The following is a 26,535-nucleotide window of genomic DNA, read 5'->3' on the forward strand; positions in this document are numbered from 1 at the left end:
ACCTTTAGCTCGAGAACGCACAACAATGACATACCTCGCCTTACATGGCCTTCGGCGACGGGCTAGACCCTTGGGTGCACCCCAAGTCCTTGGCAAACATCTTTTGCACCGTTAAGGCACGTCATACAACATCTCATATGGTTGTTTCCTCTTGCCAGGTCTCTATGCCTCATATTGCTACTTCAACCCCTCCTTCATCACATGGCGCCTCATAATTAACATAGCTGCGACCTGCTTGGTTTGCACTTCCTCGCCACTGTACACACCTATATTTTTGGGGCGTTACAAGGGATCTCCATAAACACGTGTTCTTCCAATTTTGTAACTATTGTAACTCCCAATCAAGATTAACTTTAGATGACAAGATAATTCTGATAGTGTTCATCTTTGCAACTAAGGCAAACATTTTATGATAATCAACTCCATAAGTTTGAATCTTCTTTGCAACTAAGGCAAACATTTTATGATGATCAACTCCATAAGTTTGAGTGATTCTCTTAGTCACCAATCACGCTTTATTTTTTTCAATTGAGACATCATCTTTGTATTTCATAGTGAGGATCCATTTGCAATGAACCAACTTTTTGCCTGGTGGTGAAGTGACAAGTTCCCTAGTCTAGTTTCTTTAACAAGGCCTTCATTTCTTCAATCATAACCCATTTAGGATCTGCAACTCCCTCCAATTTTGTGGAATATAAAGGAAGAATAGACAAGGCAGAAGCTCTATAGGAGGGAGACAGGGAATTCGGAGCCAAGATTAGTTAAAGGATGTTTGTTACAAGATTTGACTCCTTTCTATGAGCAATAGGCAAGCTGGAGAGGATTCAGCTTTAGCAGATTTTATAATGGCTTCTTCTGCTTTTTTCTTATTGAGTATGTTATCACGTCCGGCCTATCTTAATGCCCACCAGCCTCCCTGAATTCTTTCTCCAAAATTCACTTTCCACTATCATATGGAACTAGGGAAAATCATCTCTTCCTCCTTATTGCTCTCTCCTTGAAAATTGATGGTGTAAAATAGGAGAAATATAGGAAAAATTATTATTATTGAATTGTGTATCTATATTTTTACATTGAGCCCTATTTATAAGCACTCATAACAACCCTTTTCTAAGTACAATATTATATGCAAAATATATTTCTATTCCTATACTAACACGTCCTTAACACTTTGTTTGGATCATTGTTATCCATTGTTTCATAATGTATTGTATTGTATTGTACTCTATTGTACTGTATTGTATGGTAGATACAATGTTTGGTTAGATTGTATTGTTTAGTAACATTTTAATTGTTTGGTTTGATTGTATCGTACTGTATTGTAATTTATAAATTTACTTAAATATCCTTAATTATTCTAGGGTAGGAGGTTTGATTAGGTTTAAATATTTAAGGTAAAGGGTAAAATAGTATTTTGAAATATTATGTAAAGATATAATTGGAAAAAGAAATTAAGTAACAATGAGAACACACCAAATTGGTTGTTCCATAAAATAGGGGTTTCAATTGTTACGTAACAATGAAATTTAACAATACAGTACAATACATTTGAAGAAACAATCAAACAAACATTGTAAGTATAGTAACGATACAATACAATACAATGAATAACAATGATCGAAATATAGTCTAAGAGAAAGGAAAATGATATTTGCCTTGAACTTGAACCCTGATTTGATCATACTCTAGGTTCATCAAACAGGCCAGAAAATCATAATCATTTCAACTAATTTTTGAAAGAAAATTGCAATATTGGTAAACTTCACTTAGAGATCTTGATAATTGTCGATCTCATTCCATAATCGACTTAACTCAGAATAATGATCGGTGATTGTTAACTCACAATGGTTAGAGGTATGAATTTTATTTCAAATTCAAAGGTTTGGGCATCATTACCCTTGCAGTATCAATCAAGGAAAATGACATAGATAGACAGCTGTTACATATAATTAGCAACATATGGCCCCATATTTATTAGTAATTCATAGACAAATAATAGTATAGCAGATATTAGCCCAACGGTATTTTAGTAGGGTTTTTTTGCTTCACGTAACCAACTGGCAATAAACAACTATAAATAAGGAGATGTGGGTTAAAGTTTTTCAGCCGTATTATTTATTCTTGTATTGAAGAAGATGGCAATTCAGTTTCCAAAAATTTTGCCAACCAAAAATCATTAATCTAAATAGAAACAACAATGCAGTTTAACAATGAACATCAAGATATAGATAGCATCTTTGATTGTTTTGGTTCATCATAGTGGCGAATGAGATAGTAAAATTAATTTTTTGGATTATTTCATGGAAGGGATGGTTATTACAACAAAAAATGATTTTAATGGATTCATTCAAAAGATTTTGACCCATATAAATGTCGATACTTCCATCAATTCCTTGAATTTCATAATAAGATTGATGATGATTCAACACCGATGTTGATACCGAACATTATGGGAATGTGAGTACACATGGAATTGAAGAAAGGATCAGGCAAATTCAAAAACTATCCATTATGCATAACTTGAAAAGTTATTGACATTCATTATCACTTCCAATGACTGAAGAAGATGATGGGATTATCAATACCCAATTAATTGCAACAACACCGACATTTCAAATCATGATCAAAAAGTTGCATACACTGCTAAAGGTATAATCCATGACATGAAAACCCAATTTGGCCTTGTATACACCTACTAATTGAATGAATACACAAGCCTAAAAAATTTATCGATACATGAATATGAATACACACCAGAATCCATACATTTAAATGTATACAAACTAATTGAATGAATACACAATACTCTCATGTATACACAAACTACACTGTATACATAAATTTATAATTGATGCATAAATATTCTTTGAATGGAGCACTATGTATCAATAAAGAACTAATGGAATACATCAGCTTAATAAACCCTTCTCATAAGTATATACATCATTTATTTTAGAGGATAAATAATGTATAAGTAATCATTTCCCATGAAAATTAATACAAAAAATCAATCTATGACTTATTTTTTTGCGTAATAGAGATGAAACTTTCAAACAAACAATTCAAGAAATTTCAAAATATTTTGGCAATGACAATGCAAGATACACATAGAGTGAATTTAGACGTGGAAAAAAAAATTTAGGTGAAAAAGGCGTACCACCACAATTATTTCCAAAAGCAGTCGTTTAAAATAAGCAAAGAGAAGCATAAAGAATAAAGGATAAAGAACAAATCAAGAAAAACGTGTCTAAGGAAAAAATTAGTAAAAAGAACTCTTTTCAGGGGAAAAAAGCAATGCCACTTCCTTATAGAAAAAGAGAATGGAGCTAATAAATTCCAAATAAATTTTAAAAAAAATTATAGGAGGGTAATTCATTGGCGATTTAAGCTATAACATGTCATGTTGTGCCAATTTTCTACAAGCAAACTTAAATGGGCTTGATGTTTTAGACCATCTCCAACCCATCTCTATTTCACTCTCCATTCTCTATATTGGGAGAGTAAAATAGAGAATGACAGTCCAACCCACCTCCAAATCACTCTGTATTCTTCAAATTTAGAGAGTTGAATAGAGAGTAATATAATATTTTAAAAATATCTTTTAGTATATACTACTTTAGTTCTAAACTAATAGTATTTTAATTCTTATTCTAATTGTCATCAATAATAAATAATATTGATTTTCATTATAAAGATTACATAAAATTAAAATGGAAAGATGAAAAATTTAATTTAAAAATACATACATGATATGATAATTTAAATATTAAATAACAGTACAATATATAACATAATAATTTAAATACAAGATAACAATACAATATAATACATGGCATATGACATACTTATTTTGGTTTGCCTGACACCAATAACAATATCAATGTTTTAGAGTCATCACATTTATTTTCCAATCTAAATAGCGGTATTGTGTCTCCCGCCCATTATGTTATTCAAGGAAACGAATACAATATGAGTTATTACTTAGATGATGGTATATATCCTAAATGGCCTACAATTGTTCAGACTATTGGTGATCCTCATTTTCAAAAGAAGAAATATTTCCCGATGAAATAAGAATCGTGCTGAAAAGATGTTGAACATGCATTTAGAGTTTTGCAATCACGTTTGCAATTATTGTAGGATCGTCACGTTTTTGCAGAACGGAAGTGTTGCATGATATAATGATTACATGCATTATACTACACAACATGATAATTGAAGATAAACGTGATCTCAAATCTCAATGCACCAATTAAAGATGTCGTAGCGGCTCCAACTCCAACCATAGAAATGGTGGTAGATGAAAATCTCCAGTTTGAACAATTTTTAGCTAGACATAAAAAAAATTAAGGACAAAAGTGCTCATTTTGAACTCCGTAATGCATTAATAGAGCATTTATGGGAGCAACATAATGATTTTGAAAATTGAGAGTTCATGTAATTGCATGTCATTTTTATTTGAATTTGTCCCCTAATTTATGTATTATATTATATTTTCTTGAAATTTATGTTATTTAAATATTTAGAATAAAATGTGATTTTATATCACATTAAAAATTATATAAAGTAATTATTTGGAAAAAAATAAAGGATTTATATTATGAAATAAGAATAAGAATGAAATAGAAATAATAATATAATATTGAGGAGAGAGAAAAAGATTCTTTTTAGAGAGTAAAATAGAGAATTGGGTTGAAGTTGTTTGTCTGAAAAAATAGAGAACTCTATATTTGGAGTGTAAAATAGAGGATTGGGTTGGAGATGCCCTTAGGGTAACAAACGATGGCAAATTAAAAAAGAACTTTATTGTAAGTGTCCAAAGGGAATTGAACCAGGAGAGCAACAAAACTTAAATGGGTTTCATTTCTGCTGCTGGGCCAAGAATCAACTTTGTTACTGAGTTCCCAATACATATTTCTTATATGTATTGTATATGATGTATACACTACATATACATTGGTTGTATATGGTCTCTATGCGTTACGTATATGCAATTCTCGTGACAACAATATTCAGTTTTTTATTTACTCAATTAAATCCTTTTTGTGAAGTCATTTGTAATTCTTTGATTCCACTCGGTTGACTTTCTGTTGATAATTTTTGGAATCATAGTAGGTATTTTATATATGTATAGGTATGTATATTTTATTTATACCTATAGTAAACTAGATGGCCCAAAGGTATTGTGCTGTAATTTTCTCTACATTTAATAAGTTTCTTAATATAAATAATTGTTTTGTCCAAAAGTTACCAGGTCCGAGAAACCGCACCCAAATCCCTAGATCCACCCTTGCTATTCTTATTCTAACATTACTGAATCATGCATCTTTTTTGATCTTGTAAATTTGTTGGATATGCTCAAATTTGACCTCTCGTTGCTTAATTTACAGGAAAAATTCGGAGCTTCTTGGACTATAATTGCCTCTACCTTTTTGAATGAATATCAGAAGGGCTTTTACGAGGTGAATTTTCTTTTAGCGATGGTGTAGTGCTGAAATTTCTTCATCTGGTGCTTTATTTTAATTCTGTTTGGTATCTGTTTCAAACTACTTCTAAGTAGTTCAGAAGAAACATTTGAAATCGTGAAATTGTTGGTCAAATGGAACAGGTCAATCCTTTGTGGTTGCTCTTCTGTTTCTTCTCTCTCTCTTGGTCCTTTGGTGGGGTAGGGAGGAGGGAAGGTATGTGCATAGGTGATGAAAGTGTTACTAGTGCTACGTAAAATCCTAATCTTGTCCTTTAGAAGGGAGGCAAACTCTTCCGATCTCTATAAAATGCAGGCAGTTATGATAGTAGTATCAATATGCTATTAGTAGAAGATACATGTGCTCACCATGCTTGGTAAACTAAAAGAGTTCTTCAAGTTCCCCTTATGTCATTATGCACTGTTTCTGTGCTGTAACTAGTTTAAGGTGTCAATATCTTTACTGGATGATTGCAGCTTTTCCACTGTAATAGTACAATTGACTTATGGTATCAGATGTTTGGTGGATTTCCATTCAAAGATTGTTGGAATAATTAATGGTTACTTATTCGAACTGCTGTATCAAATTTCTGGAATAACGACTTTATGTGATTTCAACCTTTCAGTTGCACAACCTGCAAAAAGAGGTGAGGTGTGCTGTTACTCTTTTTGTCCTGGCCCCTTTTTGCCCAAAAATTCGTTATTTGTCGCCTGTGATAAGTACCTGTTTAGTAGCTAACATACAAAATAAGAGGATGGGTTTAGGATCAAGAGACACCTAAAAGGTATAACAATATGTGGCTTGCAATTTATAAACTTATGTGAATAGCAAACCTTATATAATAATGTCATAGTTTACACAATTGAATGTAAAATCTAGTATGTAGAACATCTATCTCCCACCCTTGTACTTGTCAACTGATGTACTTTTATATTTTTTTCTTATTCCAGAATAAATAGTCTTGACTTTGGGTTTAATTTTATTAGTTATTTTCTTGAGAAGTAGACTTATTATTTTTAGTTGCTACTCTAGTTTCTTGTAATTGTTTTGATTTACTAAATTAAATGGGGTTTCTCTACTTCTTTTTAAATTACTATTCCCTTTATCACAATTTTATGTGACACTTAGCTTTTTGAGATTCAAACTATGCAAACTTTGACCAACTTTTTTAAATATATTTTCTATCACATTGACATGAGAAGAAATGCAACTTATAGCTAAGTTGCTCGGACTCGGGTGCGGGTTTCAACATGGGTGCAGATCTAGAGGTCGGATCCTCTATGATCTAAATGTTAAGATTCGAGGATACAGATCTATGCATGGATAAGGGTGCAGGGATTTGTCTAAAAATAGAGTTATAACGTTTAAATTATGAAATATTGTATGAAAAAGTTTAGGAGAAAATATTGATCAAGAGGAGGATCTGGTAAGCACATAAAACGAAAGGGAGTGATAATAGAAATTTATATATACAAGGTATCCATTTCTTCAATTTCACCTTAGGTCTTGTTTTGATTAAAGAATTCATTGAATCTGCCCAGAATTTCTTCCTCAAATTTGGTCAAAGTACCTAAAACGGTTGACCAGATTGGGTACGGATCCCGCACCCACACCCACGTCGTGTCGACACGGGTGCGGCACCGAAAGTTAAAGAGTCCGAGCAATTTAGACTTATAGTACCTCTTGTATAATGTTTGGATTTTAAATTTCAATTTTAGAATATTGTGTTGATCTTATGTAATTGATCTTCAAAGACTAGTCCAATTGTCTCTCTGGAGGTGAAAGTGCCACATAAATTGGGACGGGGTTAGATAAAACATTTTTTCAAATTGCTTGTGTCCCTATTTTGGCGTTCATTTCCAGTAGAGAAATTGTATTTTTGATGAATCATCCTGGAACAACCCTAGAAGTTAAACGGTGTATTCGACCTCTCGGAGGTTTGGTACAAACCCTTAGACATCATCATATATATGAAAAGTAGTGCGGAATTAAAACTTTTCACAACAATAGTCAAAACTCTTTTTATAAATATATAAGAACTAAGTCTCGTCATAAGCCATCTTAGACACATATAATATCATAGGGTCACAACCCTTGCATCAATTTGAAAGATAGCTATAGTCTATTACAATGTCTTTTAGAAAAGGAAACTAAAACATAAACCATGTCCTCGAATCATATGAGGACATACCAATCTTCTTGAGAGAATACTATTCCCAAGCTTCAACTTCTAATAAAATCCTCTCTTGCCACCTACACTTGTAGGAATAGAACAACATATGGAATTAGCACATTGAATGCACTAAGTATGGTGACTATTCAAGAAAACCATGCTAAAACGGACATTTACTTTATGATATGCTTTTCATGCTCTTTTGATAGAAATCTCATAAAACAAGTATAAGAACATCATCAAGCCAATATTCACATATAAGACATTATACTCAAGTAATCCACAACATATGACCATAATCTTTAGAACCCATTTAAGCATTTAGACCCCCTACCAAAGGTTATCCCAAGACTCACTTAAGTAACACAAGAAGAGACCGTCCATACACCCTCTTCAAGCACACCTAAGTAATCCTTAAGACTACCCAATGTTAGAATATTCTTTACATCACAATAATACATAGTGCCATATTCATTAAGTAACCCTTTTGATCATTTGGACTCTCCACCTAAGTGAGAAAGGAACCTTTCTACACAACATACTTCAATAAGTGAACCATATTCATTTAAGGCCATTTAAGAGACAAGAAATCAAATAAAGGACTTCACATAATGGTCTTGGAAACATAGGGAAGTCACCTAGCATCTTTAAATCTTACTCGTGCAATGTGTAGATAGCGTCCCATTCCACTATCCACACGTTGTAGAACCTATCCAATAACTAGAGTGTACATCCCATATGATGAGAATAGACATTGACCAACATAGACCATACTAGCTAGGTATGGAATCTGGTGTCATAAGGACCGCACACCGTGGAAGGTGTTTTATTTGCCAAGGGCAGAACTAGGACACATCCCGTGTTGGCACATGGTTAAGGGATATCAAGGGTTTCTTTGAACTCTAGTCTCATCTAAAGTAGAGCTACTACCACAAGAATATATGCACTCGATACTTTGCCGTGTTTCTCTTAGAGTAAATTATTCCCTAGGCGTATTAGAGTAGGTATCATCACTATGTCCTACCAACTCATAATACTCTTTCCAAGGATAGCTCTAATGACTTCCTTAGAGATAGTTTCATGTCGTTTCGGCCAACCTATCGTAAAGTCCATCATTCCACTCAAGAAGGGCACCTACCTTAGGTCTACTGATCCTAGACTTCCATTCATTCATACACGTACATGACAAGGGTGTCACATCCCGAAACCACACCCTAGAAGTTAGGGACTGTCACGCCCCAAGTTCTCCCAAGACGCGGACACGGAACTTAGGACCACAAGTGATCCCAAGCTAGCCCTACTGGCATGATCATGAGCATACTAAAGATAATAAACTGATGCGGGAGCTAAATCATAATTAAATCTGAAAAGATGGGGAATACCCATATTTTATAACTGAGATATTTGAAAACAATGAGTTTAATACAAAGGAAATATTAACTCAATACTAAGCTGAATCTAACTATGTCTGAAATAAGCCTCTAAACTAGACTAGAAATACTGGGACAAGCCCCAGCTAAATCTAGCAAAAACTGAAACTAAATGACTAAAGAATTAAATGAAACTCATGACTGTTGTCCTCGAAGAATGAGGACTCACCACTGAATCTGCTGAACTAGAGATCGGAAATCGATCTATGCGTGATCTGGATGCTGAGAACCTTAACCTACATCACGAGAAGATGTAGCGCACGTATGCGTCAGTACTTGAAAGGTACTGAGCATGTAGGATAGAGTAAAGCTGAAATAAAACATCATTGAACAAGCATAAAAGCAAGTATAATAATCCGACATGATAAACTGAATTCTGAGCTAACTGAATGCAATGACCAATTTATAACATGCTGAAACTAAATATTGAAAATATTGATAAATGGTCAATGCAGAAAATCTAACTGAACTGTGGGAGCTACTAATAACGGATAATAAAACCACATGAGCTAAATGTGGAGTCCGATGTATATGCCCTATTGAGAGGACCCAATATACCATGCCAAAGGTATAAAGGCAAGTTCAATTCAAGGTGCACCTTGCTTTTTTTTTCAGGTAGCTTTTTCTTACGCCTATTTAGCTAGTGGGGCATTGGTCATAGCCGAAATTCGTCGAAGGGATAAAACCAAAATAAAGACAAGATGGCGTGATCACTATACTGATTGCCCACAAAGGGGACTTACAACCTACTTGGCTAGTAGTTCTGGGACTATTTGGGTACGGTGAACCCTAGTCCAACTCGATATTATGCTACTCCCATGAATTCTCTAAATTTACTGATTATGTTTGAGCTTCTGTAAATACTGGATAACTCGAAACTGAACATGCAAACTGAGAATGCAACAATTAATCTAGTAGTTATGCATTTATAACAGAGGCATATATATATGAAGTGTCTGAAATATCTGACCTAGCATGTGTAATTCAAGAACTAAAGAAATACAAAGCTAGGTTTCTGAAATTCATGCAATAATCTGATTTGGAACATATATATAATAAATTCATGAAGTTCTAACAAAGTTCTAGAAACTCTAGGTTTAATCATGATAAGAGAATCAAGAATCTGACTAAAAAACTAGGGACCCAATGGGTGAAAGGAACTCACTAGTTAAATCCCACATACCTGGTGATGAAATCTACGGAAAAATACTTAAGTTTCGGGGCTGGAACTGCTGGATCTTGTGGCGTTCTTGAATTAAGGTTCTTGAGTTTTTTCTCCTTTCTTGCTTCTAGTTTTCTAACTTTTGATTTAATGATTTGACTTAGATATGTATTAGTTATGTTTCTAGGCTTAAACTGACTAAAATATGATGATTTAGGGTTAAAACGACGTAACTTAGGGTTTAAACGGAGTGGGAAAGGTCAAAAAGACCCCTAGGAAACTTGCTGTCGGACCAGACGACGGCCAGGACTGACGGTCCGTCGTCTGCCCAACGCCCCGTCGTTGGGTCCGTCGTCAGGGCCTGTTCGACAGGGCTTTACTAAAATGGGCATAACTTTTTACTTGGAGGTCTAATTTTAGCAAGGTCGGTGGCTATGGAAAGCTAATTCAATTATCTATCAATGAGCAGGTCATGGTACACCTAATTCATTTTGTGCTAAGAGTTAATATTTGAAATTGACCCAACTGCATTTCCTCTTAACTGTCTGCAAATTTTCCACCTTTGGACCGTGCTGTAGCTCTTGTCAGAGAGTGGGTGAATGGGGGTCTCGATCGACGGTCACGGACTAAGGACCATCATCTAACCTATGGACCGTCGGTCCGTTCGTCGATCAAGACTTAGCAATTTTTCTGGGCTGAAATTTTTGGGAGTTTCTGATCACATCGACGATTGTGCAGGACGGACCGTGGGTCAGGCTACAGTCCGTCGATTCCACCGTTGGTTGCACCTGCAATTTTTTTCTTTAAAGCTGGTTTTTTTTGGGTCTGTTTTGGCTACGGGGTGCTACAGGGACAATCTCGGATTGCAACCGGCGTACTTGATCTCTCGGAGGTCTTGTACAAGCCCTTACATATCATTCATCGCATAAACATCGTGAAAAGTAGTGCGGAAATTAAACTTTTCACAAAACATATCATAGTCTTTAAAAAGTCTCTTTTATATAAAGTCATAGGAAATACTAAGTCTCAATTTGATCATCTAAAGACACAAGAATACTTGGGACACGACCCATACAAAATACGAATATAGAAATACTTAGTCTATTACAATACTTCTAATAGAAAACATAAAAGACATCTATGCCCTCGAGTCAAATGAGGACATACTTCAACTTCTCTTGAACGATGCTATGGTCCCAGTCTTCATTTTCCAAAAGCTCCTCATCTACCAAGAACTATAGAGATAGATAAAAGCACGGGAGTTAGTACAACCACATGTACTAAGTATGGCATAATGCATGAAAATCATAAAAACGGACATCTATTCGAAATATGCATCTTTTTATTTAAAAATCATATTATAATCATAAGAACAACATTTAACAACTTAGAAACACATAAGATAACATTTAGCCAATTATTTTCACTGTAACAGTGAAGTGCTTTCTCTACCTTTTAAACATTTTATTGCATGTAGTCTTCTCACTAAAAGCTTTCTAAGACCCACTTAAGCAACACAAAGAGAGACCGCCTGTACAACGTCCCTAAGCATACCTAAATGACCCTCAAGACTACTTATAATAAGGCACATACACACTTACAAGACATCAAACATCAACACATAGATATTATGACATTCTCCTTCCATAGGTTATCAAAAGACCTACTTAAGTAAATCAAGAAGATAACGTAAGTAATTCTTAAGACTACAAGGCTTAGATCATGTCCACATAATCAACCAACTTCCCTAACTATAGTCATTCTCAAGACTTCCAAAAATAAGACATGAAGAAATCATCCCTTATCCCGCCTTCTTCACACTTTAGCTAAGTAATCCTTAAGTCACTTTAGATTAGCTACTCATTCATTTACATACTTCATAACATAAGTCATTAGTTCATTAAGAGACTCATACATCACATATAGGACATTCAAGTTATGGTCTTGGTCAAGACCTAGGGACTCCAACTAACACCTTCATAGCCTATTGTGCAATAGCGTCCCATACCAGCACCTAAACTTCATAGAACTTCTCTAGTGCTAGTAAGTGTTAGACAATTGGCAATTTTTCAGCTTATTATTATTTTTACTGTTTTTTACTTATTTCAATTTAGTTCTTCCTATTTTCTAGCTAGACTTAGTCAACTTTAGTTGCTCAACTTTCTGAAGTTAGTGGCCCCATTATGACTGTTAGTGGACCCCTTTATGGTAGTTAGTGGCACATGTTCTTATTTTAGTTTTAATGTTTATGTTTTTTTACTTTGTATAAATTCAGACTTTCTGCAGATTAATATACACAAGAAATTTCATAAGTTCACTCTATTTTTATTTTTTCAAATCAGTTTCTTGAGTATTTTTGTTCTAACAATCGCATCAGAGCCTCTAGTAGATCTTACAGGATAAAAAAAAGTTTTATCCTACAACACAAATTACATACAACAACCTACCTTTAAATCCACCATTCACTTTCACTGGTGAAAATTACCAAATCTGGTCTGTGAAGATGCAAGCTTTTTTGGAAGCCTGTGAACTTTGGGAAACTGTGACAGAAGATAAACCACTTGCTGCTTTACCAACAAATCCTACCTTGGCTCAGATCAAATCCAACAACGAAGAGAAGACAAAGAAATCTAAAGCCAAGTCGCTTATGCAGAATGCTGGCAAAACTGCAAAAGAGGCTTGGGATAGGTTGAAAGAAGATATCAAGGCAGCGATAGAACACGTCAAATGCAAGTGTTGAACCTGAAAAGAGAGTTTGAGTCCTTGAATATGCAGGAGGATGAAACTATCAGTAAGTATGCTGATCGAATCTCCTTAATTGTTAATAACATTAGACTTCTTGGTGAAGAATTTACAGATAAACGAATTGTGGAGAAAGTTCTTGTGACTCTTCCTGAGAGATTTGAATCTAAGATTTCCTCTCTTGAAGAATCCAAGGACCTGAGCAAACTTTCATTAGGTGAACTAATGAGTGCTCTTCAAGCACAAGAGCAAAGAAGGACTATGAGACGAGAAAAGCTCATTGAAGGAGCTTTCTCTGTACAACAGCAAAAAGGAAAGCAACAATTCCACCAAAAGAATAAGGGCAAGCATGATGGAGGAAACAATAGTGGAGATGTGAAGCAAAAGTTCCCTCCTTGCAAACATTGTAAAAGAAATATACATCTGGAGAAGTCTTGTTGGTGGTGAGTCGATGCTATATGCGACAACTATAAGCAGACGGGACACGTATCCAAGGTTTGCTAATCAAGAGCAAAGGCATCTGGTGCTTTGCAAGCACAAGTAGCAGAAGCTGCCGATGCACATGAAGAGCAACTATTTGCAGTTTCATACTTTTCAATCAGTGAATCCTCTGATTCATGGCTTCTTGACAGTGGTTGCACGCATCTCTTGTGCAATAATGTTGAACTGTTCAAATTCCTAGATGATACTTACAAATATAAAGTAAAAGTGGTAAACGGTGAGGCAGTAGAAGTCAAAGGCCGAGGTACAATGTTTATCTCAACAATATCAGGTATCAAAACTATTTCTGATGTTTTGTACACACCTGATATGAGTCAAAATTTGTTGAGTGTTGGACAAATTCTTGAAAATAATTATTCTCCGCATTTTAAGAATCGTGATTGTGTTGTTTCTGAGCCTTCTGGAGTAGAGTTATTTTATGTCAAGATAAGCAATAGAATGTTTTCAGTTGATTGGGAGAAAATAACTGAGCAGGCTTACACTATTACTTCACAAACATGGACAAACCTATGGCACAAAAGGTTTGGTCACTTCAATCTGAGAAGCATCGCCGAGATGAAAAAAAGGAGCTAGTGGAAAATATGCCTGAATTTCTTTCTAATGCTCAAGTTTGTGAAACTTGCCAACAGGGAAAGCAAACAAAATTGCCATTTCAAACAAATCAAGTACGAAGAGCTAACCAGAAACTTCAGCTCATTCATACAAATGTTTGCAGCCCAATGAAAACAGATTCGCTGAGTGGTAACAGATACTTTCTCCTCTTTATTGATGACTACACCAGAATGTGTTGGGTTTATTTCATAAGACTGAAGAGTGAAGTCTTTGATGTTTTAAAACAATTTAAAGCTTTAGTAGAAAATCAATGAGTATTAAGGCTTCGAGGTCTGACAATGGAGGAGAATACACTTCTTCTCAATTTGTGGAGTTTTGTAATAGCACAGGTATTGAACGCCAATTGACATTACCATACACTCCACAACATAATGGCGTGTCTGAAAGGAAGAACATGACAATAATGGAGATGGCCAGATTTCTTTTGCTCGAAAGAAAGATCCCAAATCAGTTTTGGGCTGAGGCAGTCAATACCTCTGTATATTTGCTGAACAGATTGCCTACTAAGGCCTTGCAGGACATGACTCCATATGAAGCTTGGTGTGGGAACAAACCATCAATACACCATCTCAGAATCTTTGGGTGTATATGTTATTATCGAGTTCCAGAAACAAAAAGGAGTAAGCTGGATAACAAGGCTCATAAAGGCATATTTATGGGCTATAGTTCATCCAAAGGTTACATGATTTTCTGTTTGAAATCAGACAAACTAATTCTCAGCCGAGAAGTGAAGTTTGAAGAAGCAGCTGGTTGGGATTGGAAAAATCAGAAGACCTCTTATTCTGATTCATTTTCAATAGAGCAGCCTCAACTTTTAGAAGATGAACTAGTGGATGATGTACCAGTGAGGGGAACTCGATCCTTAAAAGATGTCTATCAGCGGTGTAACTTGGTTAGCTCTGAACCAACAAGCTATGCTGAAGCACAAGACTCTCAGGCATGGAGGAGAGCTATGCAAGAAGAACTAGACATGATCGAGAAGAATGGAACCTGGCAGCTTGTTGACAGACCTAGAAATCGCAAGGTAATTGGTGTAAAATGGATTTTCAAGACAAAACTCAATCCTGATGGAACAATTTGCAAACATAAGGCTAGATTGGTAGTGAAGGAATACACAACGATATGGTGTGGATTACCAGGAAACTTTTGCTCCTGTAGCAAGGTATCACACAATCAAGCTTATTCTTGCATTTGCAGCTCATAGTTCTTGGCAGATTCATCAACTTGATGTCAAATCGACTTTCTTGAATGGTTTGCTTGCTGAAGAGATCTATATAGAGCAACCTGATGGTTTCTCAACTCTTGGAAAAGAGGATCAAGTTTATCTCTTAACAAAGGCCTTGTATGGCCTAAAACAAGCCCCAAGGGCATGGTATGAGAGGATTGACAATCATCTCATCCAACTTGGCTTTAGTAGAAGTCAAAATGAAGCTACTTTGTATGTGAAAGTCAATGCTGCAGGTGAGTCCTTAATTGTCTCAATTTATGTGGATGACATGCTTGTGACAGGAAGCAAATTGAACTAATCCAAAGGTTCAAGGATGAAATGTAGAAAATCTTTGAAATGACTGATCCTGGAGTCATGAAGTACTTTCTCGGCATGGAAGTGTTGCAGTCCAATGATGGAATTTTCATATGCCAGCAGAAATACATTTCGGATATTCTAAACAGGTTCAAAATGCAAGACTGCAAACCTGTGAGTACTCTACTATCTACTGGTGTGAAGCTTGGCAAGGAGGAGGATTTCGAAAAAGTGGATGATAGTATGTATAGAAGCGTAATTGACAGTCTTCTATATCAAAACCGCAAGCAGGCCTGACATTCTATTTGTTGTTTAGAGACACACACCTCACAGCTGCTAAAAGAGTGTTAAGGTATATTAAAGGTGCTAGAAAGTTTGGAATTTTTTTCCCAACATCTGCCGAAGTAACTATGAACCTGATCGGGTACTCTGATAGTGATTGGGGTGGTGGAGTTGATGATTCCAGAAGCACATCTGGATATCTTTTCTGTTTGGGGACAAGTTGTTTTAGTTGGAGCTCTAGAAAATAAGAAACTACAACTCAATCAACAGCAGAAGCTGAGTTCATAGCTGCTGCATCTGCTGTGAATCAAGTTATCTGGCTAAGGAAGATGATGAAGGACTTAGGCCATGAACAAACAGAATCTATCAAGATCATGTGTGACAACAATTAAGCAGTTTCAATCTCAAAAAATCCAGTGTTTCATGGTCGAACTAAACATATCAAGATCAAGTTTTATTTTATTAGAGAAGTCCAACAATCTAATGAAGTGTTGCTTGTTCATTGTTCATCTGAGAACCAGCTAGCTGACATTTTCACCAAGTCATTGCCAAAGGAAAGGTTTGAAGATCTGAGGCAAAGAATTGGTGTTTGCCACAAAAATGCCAAGGAGGAGTGTTAGATAATTTGACATATTTTCAGCTTATTATTATTTTTACTGTTTTTTACTTATTTCAATTTAGTGCTTCCTATTTTCTAGCTAGACTTTAGTCAACTTTAGTTGCTCAACTTTCTGAAGTTAGTGGCCCCATTATGGCTGTTAGTGGCCCCCTTTTATGGTAGTTAGTGGCACATGTTCTTATTTTAGTTTTTAATGTTTATGTTTTTTTACTTTGTATAAATTTCGACTTTCTACAGATTAATATATATACACAAGGAATTTCATAAGTTCACTCTATTTTTATTTTTTCAAATCAGTTTCTTGAGTATTTTTGTTCTAAAACAATAAGTCTCCCACATGATGAGAATAGACAATAACCGACGTAGACCATGATAGCAAGACATGGAATCCGAAGTTCTAACCTACTGCGATGAGGGTGTTCTACTTGCCAATGGTAGAACTTAGACACATCCCATGTAGGCACATGGTTAAGGAATATGAAGGGCATGCTTTGTAATCTAGTCTCACTCTTTAACTAGAACTACTTCTGTTACCATACTCGCTCGGTGCTAGCCTTCTTTCTCATAGAGTAATTTACACATAAGGTTCACATAAAAGGGTTCCATAACAAGTTCATAACCCAATCACATTTACCCTACTAAAGAAAGGTCCACTAGGGCTACCTCACAATGGCGACAAGAAGCTTATGATGACTTTCCTAAGGATTAATATGATGCCATTCCAGCCAATTAACCTTAAGTCTATCATTCTTTTACTTTGAAGGATACCATTACGGCTTACGACTTCAACATTCATAAACTTACCACTAGGTTCAAGGTTTCACATAGAAGACTCTTAACATCATTTAAAGTCACATGTCATTCATACATTCAAGACTAAAAGACTTTAGCATCCTAAGTCAAGACATCACATATTCACATTCATATATACATCAAGTAAGGGACACAACACAACCAAGACAAGACACCACATACTTCACTTTTAACTCATAACACATGTCATTCTAGAAACAGATAAACATAACCATATCATCTTGAAGTCATCCTATCCACTATCATACCATCATCAATGTGACCAACATGGACTCATATAGTCAATTAGGAATAACCAAGACTCAACCCTAAAACTTATACACACAAGGTCAAAGTCATAGTCTAACATGATCACCTAAGATAACATGAATAGAAAAACACATATATGACTTAACATGTAGATATATATCATCATGCTTCACATAATCAACTACAAAAATAGCAACATTACTTCAAGTAGTTTGCCAACAAGGTCATGATCATTACATTACTTAAAATAACGCCGACAAGGCCACATCAATTGCAAGTAAAACACATAGCACCGCCACCATAAGTGGACCATACCAATAACAATATAATTGAAGTATAAACAACATCAAAATAAAGGAAATAGGGCAGCGTACCACCACTCCATCCTTAACACCTCAATTCGATGTTAAATCATCCAATTCAATACCATAAGGCCCTTACCAATGGCCATGAACAATAATTCAATATAAAAGCTATAGAAATCAATGAACTAGGTCAATTCAATGTAAATTCATCAATCTAATACAACCTAGATGTCAATTGAATACAATTATTACATCATTAGATAGCCCATAGGAATCTCCACCATAATTCACCAAAATTAGGTCAATATCAAGTAACCCATAACTTAGTCAAAAACTAGGGTTCATCCAACTCATGGGTTCATAGGTAATTTAGGTTAAAATCATCAATACAATATCAATTAAATCATTATCCAATGTTTAGAAATCATTAATGCAAGAACCCATAGTAGAATCATGAAATTTGGCCTATTCAACTTGAAAACTTTAGAAAACTTCTTGAGAGTTGGGCTCCTTGATGAAGATAGTTTCAAGGACCAAAATACATACCTTGATGAAGCTAATTCTTCACTTTGATGAAGAATCTCCATTCAATTCGTCACACCAAGTCCTTCCTTGAGTTTTGACTCCAATGAAGTTCTAGAGAGAATTCTAAGGGATTTGAATTTTTGATTTAGAAGAATGAAGTATTCAATGTGTTTAAGACTTATATACACATTTAAATACCCAAAAGACCCCTAAATAACCGCCAATACTCTTATTTGGAAGTGGGATGAAATTCCCATTTCACCCCTCACTTAACAGTGACCTGCGCAAGAACACAGACCACCAACAACGTTTGCCCATCGACGAGGCGTAGGTCCATACACGGCCGTCCGGTCCTCCGTCGATGGGTTCAGAGGCTTGGAATTGGTAGCTTAGCTTCCCACGACACCCAGCACCTACGGGGCGTCGACCAGGCCACTGGCCGTCGATTGCCATCCGTAGGTGGACTGCCTTGGGCAGTTTTGGCCACCAACATGGGTCCTTCCTCAAGGACCCTTGATTGGTCCTTGGGGATGTTTGCCGGACGTTTCCAACCCAAACATGACCGTATATGAGTTTAAGTAGGAGGTGGTTTGGAATTTTGTGTGAGGTATCTGCCCATCACCTGGTTAGTGACAGAGCTTCTGAATTCTTCTTTTTTCTGTCTTTTGATTTTTTTATACATCATTGGTTTCAACTTATGCACAATCATCTCAGTTCTAGCTTCAAAAAAATAAAGAAAAAAGAATCCAGCTATCTTGTCGAAAGTAAATTATTTTCTTTTGCAAAGGACTTATTTCTGCAGTTCTCTTGGTTGCATTATTTACCTATATCTTTATGCCATAGCCTAGTAAAGCTCAGATATACAGGGCTGGAGTGTTCTTTCATCAAGGTTTTTATGCGCTTATTTTCAAGTGAGTTCATATTCTACTTTTATCAATGTAGTTCAAGGACGAATGCAATACTGAGAAGAAAATTGCATCTGCGCTGAAGTCAGTCTTGGAAACATCCATGTTTGTAGAGAGTGAAGAGAAACTACGACGAAAACTCTTTGATCTTCTGCAGGTACATTGCTTTGATGTTCAGAAGTCTAATTTTGTGTATTCTTCTCCTATTTTAAAACTATGCTTTTAATCCTTTTTAAAAAAATATTATGCTTTTTCTGCACCGATGCTTATTATACTACACTTGACTGTTATGTTCATGATCCAATCTTTATCACAGAATGTGGCGCTTATTAAAGATCCAGAAGATCCAAGAAAGTTTTACCCTCGCTTCAATGTTGAAGACACAACAAGCTTTATGGATTTGGATCAGCACAGGTACCTCATGCGTTTTTCTAGTTCACACTATCTGATGTCGGATTTGATAAATTGCAGTGACATTTTTAAAGTAAACACCAGTGTTTATCTTTCATCCTTTTAGATGTCTACACATTTGCTGTGCATGTGAAGAATACTAGGGTTTTAGCCTCTAATTTAAGGCAGTTATGCTAATTTTTATGGTTTATCTTATGATCTGTTTGCTGGTGCAGTCAAAATGTCCTAAAAAGATTATACTATGATTACTACTTCCATCGACAAGAAGGTCTTTGGCGTGACAATGCCTTTAAGACTCTGCCTGTTCTTTTGAACTCATCAGACATGCTCGCTTGTGGGGAAGACCTAGGCCTAATTCCCTCCTGTGTTCATCCTGTATGCCACTCAGAACTATCATCCTTGTGAATCATTATGTCACATCACTTCTTGCATCTCAATGTATGATTTGAGTTATGACCACTTTGATGCAGGTTATGCAAGAACTGGGCTTAGTAGGCCTACGCATTCAACGCATGCCAAGTGAACCTGATCTAGAATTTGATATTCCTTCTCAATACAACTACATGACGGTAAAATTCTCTTGAGATCTCTTCTACTACATCCCAACTTATTTGATATGGAAGATGGTCTTAGTTACTGCAGCTTCTATGATAATCTACTAGAAAAACCTTTTCCCGTGAAATTTAAAACATACTTTACCTAATAGAGAAATTTTATTCATATGATCATACATCGATTTACTTTAACATTTGTTCAAGTGCTCCCTTTGGCTATAAGAAAAAGCACCTGGAGGCATGACAAAATGCTTTATTTTTATGCTTGTTGTTTATGATATAACCTTTTAAGTGAAAACATATTGATGTACTGGAAATCTGCTAAAAGTCATCGGATAGTGGAAACTAGAATGCAAACTCTAATTTTGCTTAGCATGAAAAAAAAATTGCATCAACCAACTGTTGTGCTGCTTTTAATGTTTTATTAGTTAATTCTTGTTATAAAGCTGCCCCCCGGGAATATATTAAAGATAGAGGCTGTCAAGACACCTTTGAGTATGCCTCCCTTTTCCTCCGTATATCTTGTAAATGATTTTTAAGAGTGCTTTTACACTCAAGTATTTATCTGTTTTCAATGCATATTAGTCCTTGTTGATCAAAGACTGGACAATAATGTTAGTACTTCAAACTTAGGTTTGTGCTCCATCATGCCATGACTGTTCTACTCTACGTGCTTGGTGGGAGGAAGATGAAGAGAGAAGGCACCGCTTTTTTCAAGCAGTGATGGGATCTGATGAGTTGCCACCTGATCAATGCACTCCTGAAATTGTGCACTTTGTCTTGCGACAGCATGTTGAAGCCCCATCAATGTGGTCAATATTTCCCCTCCAGGTACTTAATTGATATAAAGATCCTACTTCTTTTGTAGCATGTAATTAATTCTTTAGTAGTAGTCTTTGCTAAATTGATTCGCTCCATATTTGCCTCAAAGCTTCATAGTACTGAACTACTGGCCAGGGTGATTAGTGAGTTCTATGTCCTTCCAATAATTACTTAAGTCCTTCTAAAGGCGTTAGCTCTCTAGGCTTCTAAAGTATAATGTTTTTTGTCCAAAGTGCAAGAAAAAACTCAGAATTCCTTTTCTTGGGGAGGTTTGAGCCAATCAAATTCAATTTGAAAAGGGCTGCTGTCCAAAGATATTAATAATTACTTATGACCTCCCCCTTCTCCCAAAAGAAAAGAATTCCATAAACAAATTCTTTTGATTATTCACCATATTGACATTGTATGAATTCTAAGTTCTATCAAAGCGATTGTGATTTTGTATCTCGGAATAGATGTTCTCAAACAATACGGAGATATATGGATTTGGTAGCTCTGTAGAAATGGTCGATTAATTATGTTTTGTCTCCTAGTGTCCGAAAATTTGGACTTTGTACTTATTTAAGGACACATGGTAATTTGTTAGCACTATGGTTCAGTCAGGCCTACTAAACCTCCTTCATGACTAAATATGCCACTAATAAGCATCTTTTTTGCCCTACTCTGAACCATTCATGAGAAAAAATTTAGGTGGTTGTTTTTCATGGTATCATTCAGTTTGAACTGTGAAGAACATAATCTTGACATTATGCTACATTGTGCAATTTATTTATGATGCAAGTGAGCTTCCCAGCGAGATTAATGTCTCAATGCTCATCTCAGCATTCAGGATATTCTTCCACGTCACTGACACCATTGCTAAATAATATACAGGATTTGCTAGCACTTAAAGAAGATTACACGACACGACCTGCAGTGGAAGAGACTATCAATGATCCAACAAACCCAAAACATTATTGGCGATATCGTATGTGCCTTTTTCCTCTTTGTTGTCTCTCTATCCCCAATTCCCCGCCTACCTCAAAAAGAAAAAGAAACATGAGAGTAAACTTTATTCATCTGGTCTGATCAAAACTAATTTTTTATGAGGTAGTTAAATTCAAATACGCAAAAAATGTGTGTAACATGTTCCTGTAAAAAGTTCCTCCACTTCCTTTACATTACTAGACCTTTGTCGATACTACTGGTTCAATTTCAACTTGTCTATGTTATTTGAAATGTTCAAGTGAGAAGAGAAAGTTAACCTTTCTATTAAATCCATCCACCTTAATAGTTATAGTAACTACTCCTTCAAATTTAGTTTGCCTAGCACACTTAGGACATTAATTGTCTGCACTTGGACTAATCCTTGGAAATACTGTTCTGAAACGAGAAAGCCTCACAACTAGACTCCATATTTCTTATTTTAAATCAACCCCTGTCTGATCATTAATCTAAAAAAAGATTATTATTTTTTTATTATTATAAAGTTCTCTATCAATTATCCAATTATCCAATTATCTTGTTCATTTCCCTTGTTATTCTTTTTTTATTCTCTTACTAGTTATGGAAACGTGCGTCAAACGGTTGACCATTATTATTGTATTAAATTAATATGGGTCTAACTGGTCATACTTTAAATCTAAAACCTTCCACTTTTAATATAAAAAGCATTTGTAACATCAACCAATTAACGTGAAAACCAACAAGATGAACCTTTCATAATATCATGGAAAAAGTTAAACTAAGAAACTTATTAATAGTTAAAAAATAATAATGACCAAGAAATAAAAAATTACAAGGGCTGATCTTGATCGTGCTTGAATTTGAACTTTATCTGGAATTTGAACATACTTCAAGTTCCTTACCGAACCCATGCTGACCCGACATGGGGGTATGGGTGTGGGTTCTACATTGGATTTGGTCAACCTAATTTGGGTACTTTTAACTATACCTATGACCAAGAAGTATATGTTGATTAGGTATTTTGTTTGATATTGGGTTTATGTTGTACTCATATTCACATAAAATACTACAAAGTCATATACAAGATACCTTATGAATTAAATTTTAAGTATTTACAAAGAATTTGACTGTATATATAAACTTACATATATTGTATTATACATTTATTTGTTGTAACTTAACACCTATAGAAATGTTAGTATTGAATGATATATCAAAATTTGGGTGAACGAGAGAATGAGAGATGAAGAAAGAAGAGAACATGTGGCTTTTTAGTTCTCTTTAAGTCATTTCTCATTAACTAATTAATTAACAATAATGTATTCAGATCACCTTGTTAATCAAAATATAAGTTATTTGTAACTAATTATCATAACCATTATTTTTATGTATTATTTGTTAGTTGTAGCCTAGCACCCATATCCTTACTTGGATCTTGTGTTGCTCGGACTCTTCAACAATGTCAACGGGTGCGTGTTGGATTCTAAAAGTAGTGTATTTTTGGTGAATTAGACATGGGTGCGGCATCAAAAGTGAAGAGTATGCGCAACTAAGCTGGGGTCCATACCTACAAATACAAGTTATGTAATACAAAATCCGAGATCTAGATCCGCACCTGCATCGAATAGCCGCACCTGACTTAAGAGTAATATAGGGTAAAAGTGTTCTTTAAGATGCTAAAAGTGTCTGCAGAACTAACAAATCCTCACCCAGTATAGGCTGGAACACAACTTACTTCCGATAACAAGTATATTTTACTTGGCTTTTAAGGCGATTCTTATGTTCTATGGGCTGGAAGTCTTACGATTTTTGGCTACTTTTGGCTGATAGCATATCTGTAACGATCTGCAATGGACTTATGGCGAACATCTTCTCTTGCAATGTCCTTGAGATAAGAATATATGTTTCGCGTGGAAAATACTTCGCTCTTTCTTGTGGTTTCTGGTGTCACTTGAAACAAGCTATTGCATATATGATAGAGAAAGATGAACAACATAAATTTGTCTGTAAGTTGGACTATAGAGTAAAATCTCGATTCAGATATAAATTTACTAGTATATAGAGTATATTGAGACTTGAAAGTGCACTTATTAAAGACATCAATGTGGATGGAAGTGCAAGAAAACTCACTTTGTTATGTGTTAAGATTTTGTTCCATTGTTTTAACTTCACTCGCTCTCAAAATTTTGTTTACACTTGAGTGACAAACCATTTTGCTACATGCTGATGATAGTATAATTGGTTTTTTAATATTGTTCTTACTCTTCTTTTCACTTAGGTGTACACGTGACAATGGAGTCCTTGCTTAATGATAAAGACCTCACAAAAACAATAAAGGATCTCGTCCGTCGGAGTGGAAGATTTTACCCTCAGAAAGATCTGGAATCAGGTCAGGCAATTGGTGAAGGATCAGCGAAGCTGCAGCTACAGAGTGAACACCCTTCACAAACACAGAAAAATGGACTCTCCAACAAATAAGCCGTGGCATTTGTATGACTATAAAACAATTTCCGTCTTTTAGATGCTCAGGTCAAAGACCAAACAAATAAATCCTCCATGGCCTAGTCCGTCATGTGGTTCAATAGCTTGTCTTGCTTCATCATTAAACTGGATTTGAAGCTATATTTCATCAAAGAAATAAAGGAATCATTGTATGTTACTCTTTCGATTCTCTTCAAGTGATGAAACTTGGTCAAAGATCAAGCCCTTTACTTGGTGTTAAATATTTGTATATGATTTATCTTTAATCTTCCATACTTCTAGGGTGGCCCGACTTCAGGAAACTTTTAATTTACATTAAAATACATATTATTGAGCATTAGATTTAGATTTTAGATGACCCAATCCAAGTAATTTAAGATATAGATGTGATATAAGACTGTTGAGCTGGTTATTCAGTTATTACTGTCATTCAGATTGTTAGTTTGTATTGTTAGTATAGTTAGTTACACAGTTCCCGCCTAATTGAACAGATACAGTTTTGTGTTGTATTGATGGATCTATATTGCAATGCTTATAGATAGGGGTGTGAAATGGACGGGTTGAGTTGAAATTGGAGATATTAAAACTGGTTGAGATAGAAGTTGGGTTGAGTCTTGACCCGCTCAAGTTTACGTTGGGCTCAAATTGGTTGGGTTTAAATGGGCATAAAAACGGGTTGGGTTTTGACCTGTTCAATTTGACCTGATTAATCTCAATAATTTAACGTAGTAATATTTAACTTTCATAATCACAATTCGAATTTTCGCTCAATTATTTTTTTTTAAAAAAAAGTAACAAATGATAACAAGTCCTAAAAATGTTAAATAGATAATAATTTATACCTATAATATAGAGGAACTTATTTGAGTAGAGAATTTTGAAATGAGTTGAAATTGGAGATTGCATTTGGCTCAATTGAGAATTCTCTTAAATTGGGTTAGGCTTGAATGAGTAGAGATTGAAGTCAATTCAAATTATTATCAGTCCAACCCTAATTGTGGGCTGATTATCTATATTTGGGTTCATTTTTGACGCCCTAGTTACAGACATGGGGGAATGAATTATAGGTGACAAAGAAGTTTTAAAATTTAAAAAGAGTGACACTAGTATTAATTATTAAGTATAGGTGACAAATTTTAATTAATTTTCAAAAATAGTTAAATAGATCCTCAAGTTTTTGTTTTTATACTTTCATCCAAATTTAATTAAAACCCTAAATGTCTAAATTGGCAGATCCTCAAATCCGTTTTTTTTTTGTTCTCTACCAACTCCCGCTCTTTTCACGTTTTCTTTTATTGCTTCTCATCTTCATCACTGGCTCACCTACCGCCGAGAAATAATCGATAAATACCTCAATAGTGTCCACAACAATATTAGAAAATACAGACATCATAAAACATTGAAAGGTCGCTAGTGCATTACAAAACCCAAATAGCATTTCTTTGAAGACGAAAGTAACATAAGGGCAAGTGAAGATGGTCTTATCTTGGTATTCTGGAGCTATGAAGATCTAATTATAACCCGAATAACCGCAAGAAAACAATAACAACTCTTACCAGCAAGTCTCTCCAATATCTGATGAATGAACGGCATATGGAAGTGATCCTTTTCTGTCTAAGCATTTAATTTCTGAGAATCGATGCAAACTCTCCATCCAGTCACGGGCCGCATCAGAACAAGCTTATTTTTTGCATTCGAAACCATAGTCATCCCTCCCTCTTGGTCACACACTTGACGGGAAAAACCCAACTATTATTTACAATGGCATAAATAACTCCAGTATCCAACCACACTTGATGATTTCCTTTTTCACGACCTCTTGCATAGGCGAATTTAGTCTTCTCTGATGCTCAATACTAGTCTTGTGATCTGGCATGAGTTGGATTTTATGCAAACAAATTCCAAGAGGGATCCCAATAATGTCTGCAATAGTCCACTCAATAGCACTTTGAACCTCTTTAACATAAAAACCAATACTGTAACTTGTGTCATATTCAAATCTGTCGCAATGATGACC

General features: G+C 35.2%; 1 protein-coding gene across 1 annotated transcript; it reads left to right on the top strand.

Moving 5' to 3' along the window:
* The first annotated feature begins 5,242 nt into the window (after nt 1-5,242).
* On the top strand, nt 5,243-24,793 carry LOC107011255 (4-alpha-glucanotransferase DPE2-like). Its single transcript, XM_015210671.2, has 8 exons — nt 5,243-5,462; nt 19,343-19,462; nt 19,622-19,719; nt 19,932-20,091; nt 20,187-20,285; nt 20,904-21,101; nt 21,966-22,059; nt 24,316-24,793. Exons 1-8 carry the CDS (start codon nt 5,355-5,357, stop codon nt 24,513-24,515), a joined length of 1,077 nt encoding a protein of 358 aa, XP_015066157.1. The 5' UTR covers nt 5,243-5,354; the 3' UTR covers nt 24,516-24,793.
* The last annotated feature ends 1,742 nt before the right edge of the window (nt 24,794-26,535 follow it).

This window comes from Solanum pennellii, chromosome 2 (genome assembly GCF_001406875.1).
Source record: "Solanum pennellii chromosome 2, SPENNV200".
Classification (NCBI taxonomy): Eukaryota; Viridiplantae; Streptophyta; class Magnoliopsida; order Solanales; family Solanaceae; genus Solanum; species Solanum pennellii.

Bases quoted from the DNA above. Each gene is read 5' to 3' on its own strand.
- LOC107011255 (XM_015210671.2), top strand. From the start codon at position 5,355: ATGCTCAAATTTGACCTCTCGTTGCTTAATTTACAGGAAAAATTCGGA. The intron at 19,720-19,931 runs GTACCTCATGCG...TTGCTGGTGCAG, and splicing joins ATGGATTTGGATCAGCACAG to TCAAAATGTCCTAAAAAGAT. The intron at 21,102-21,965 runs GTACTTAATTGA...AATAATATACAG, and splicing joins GGTCAATATTTCCCCTCCAG to GATTTGCTAGCACTTAAAGA.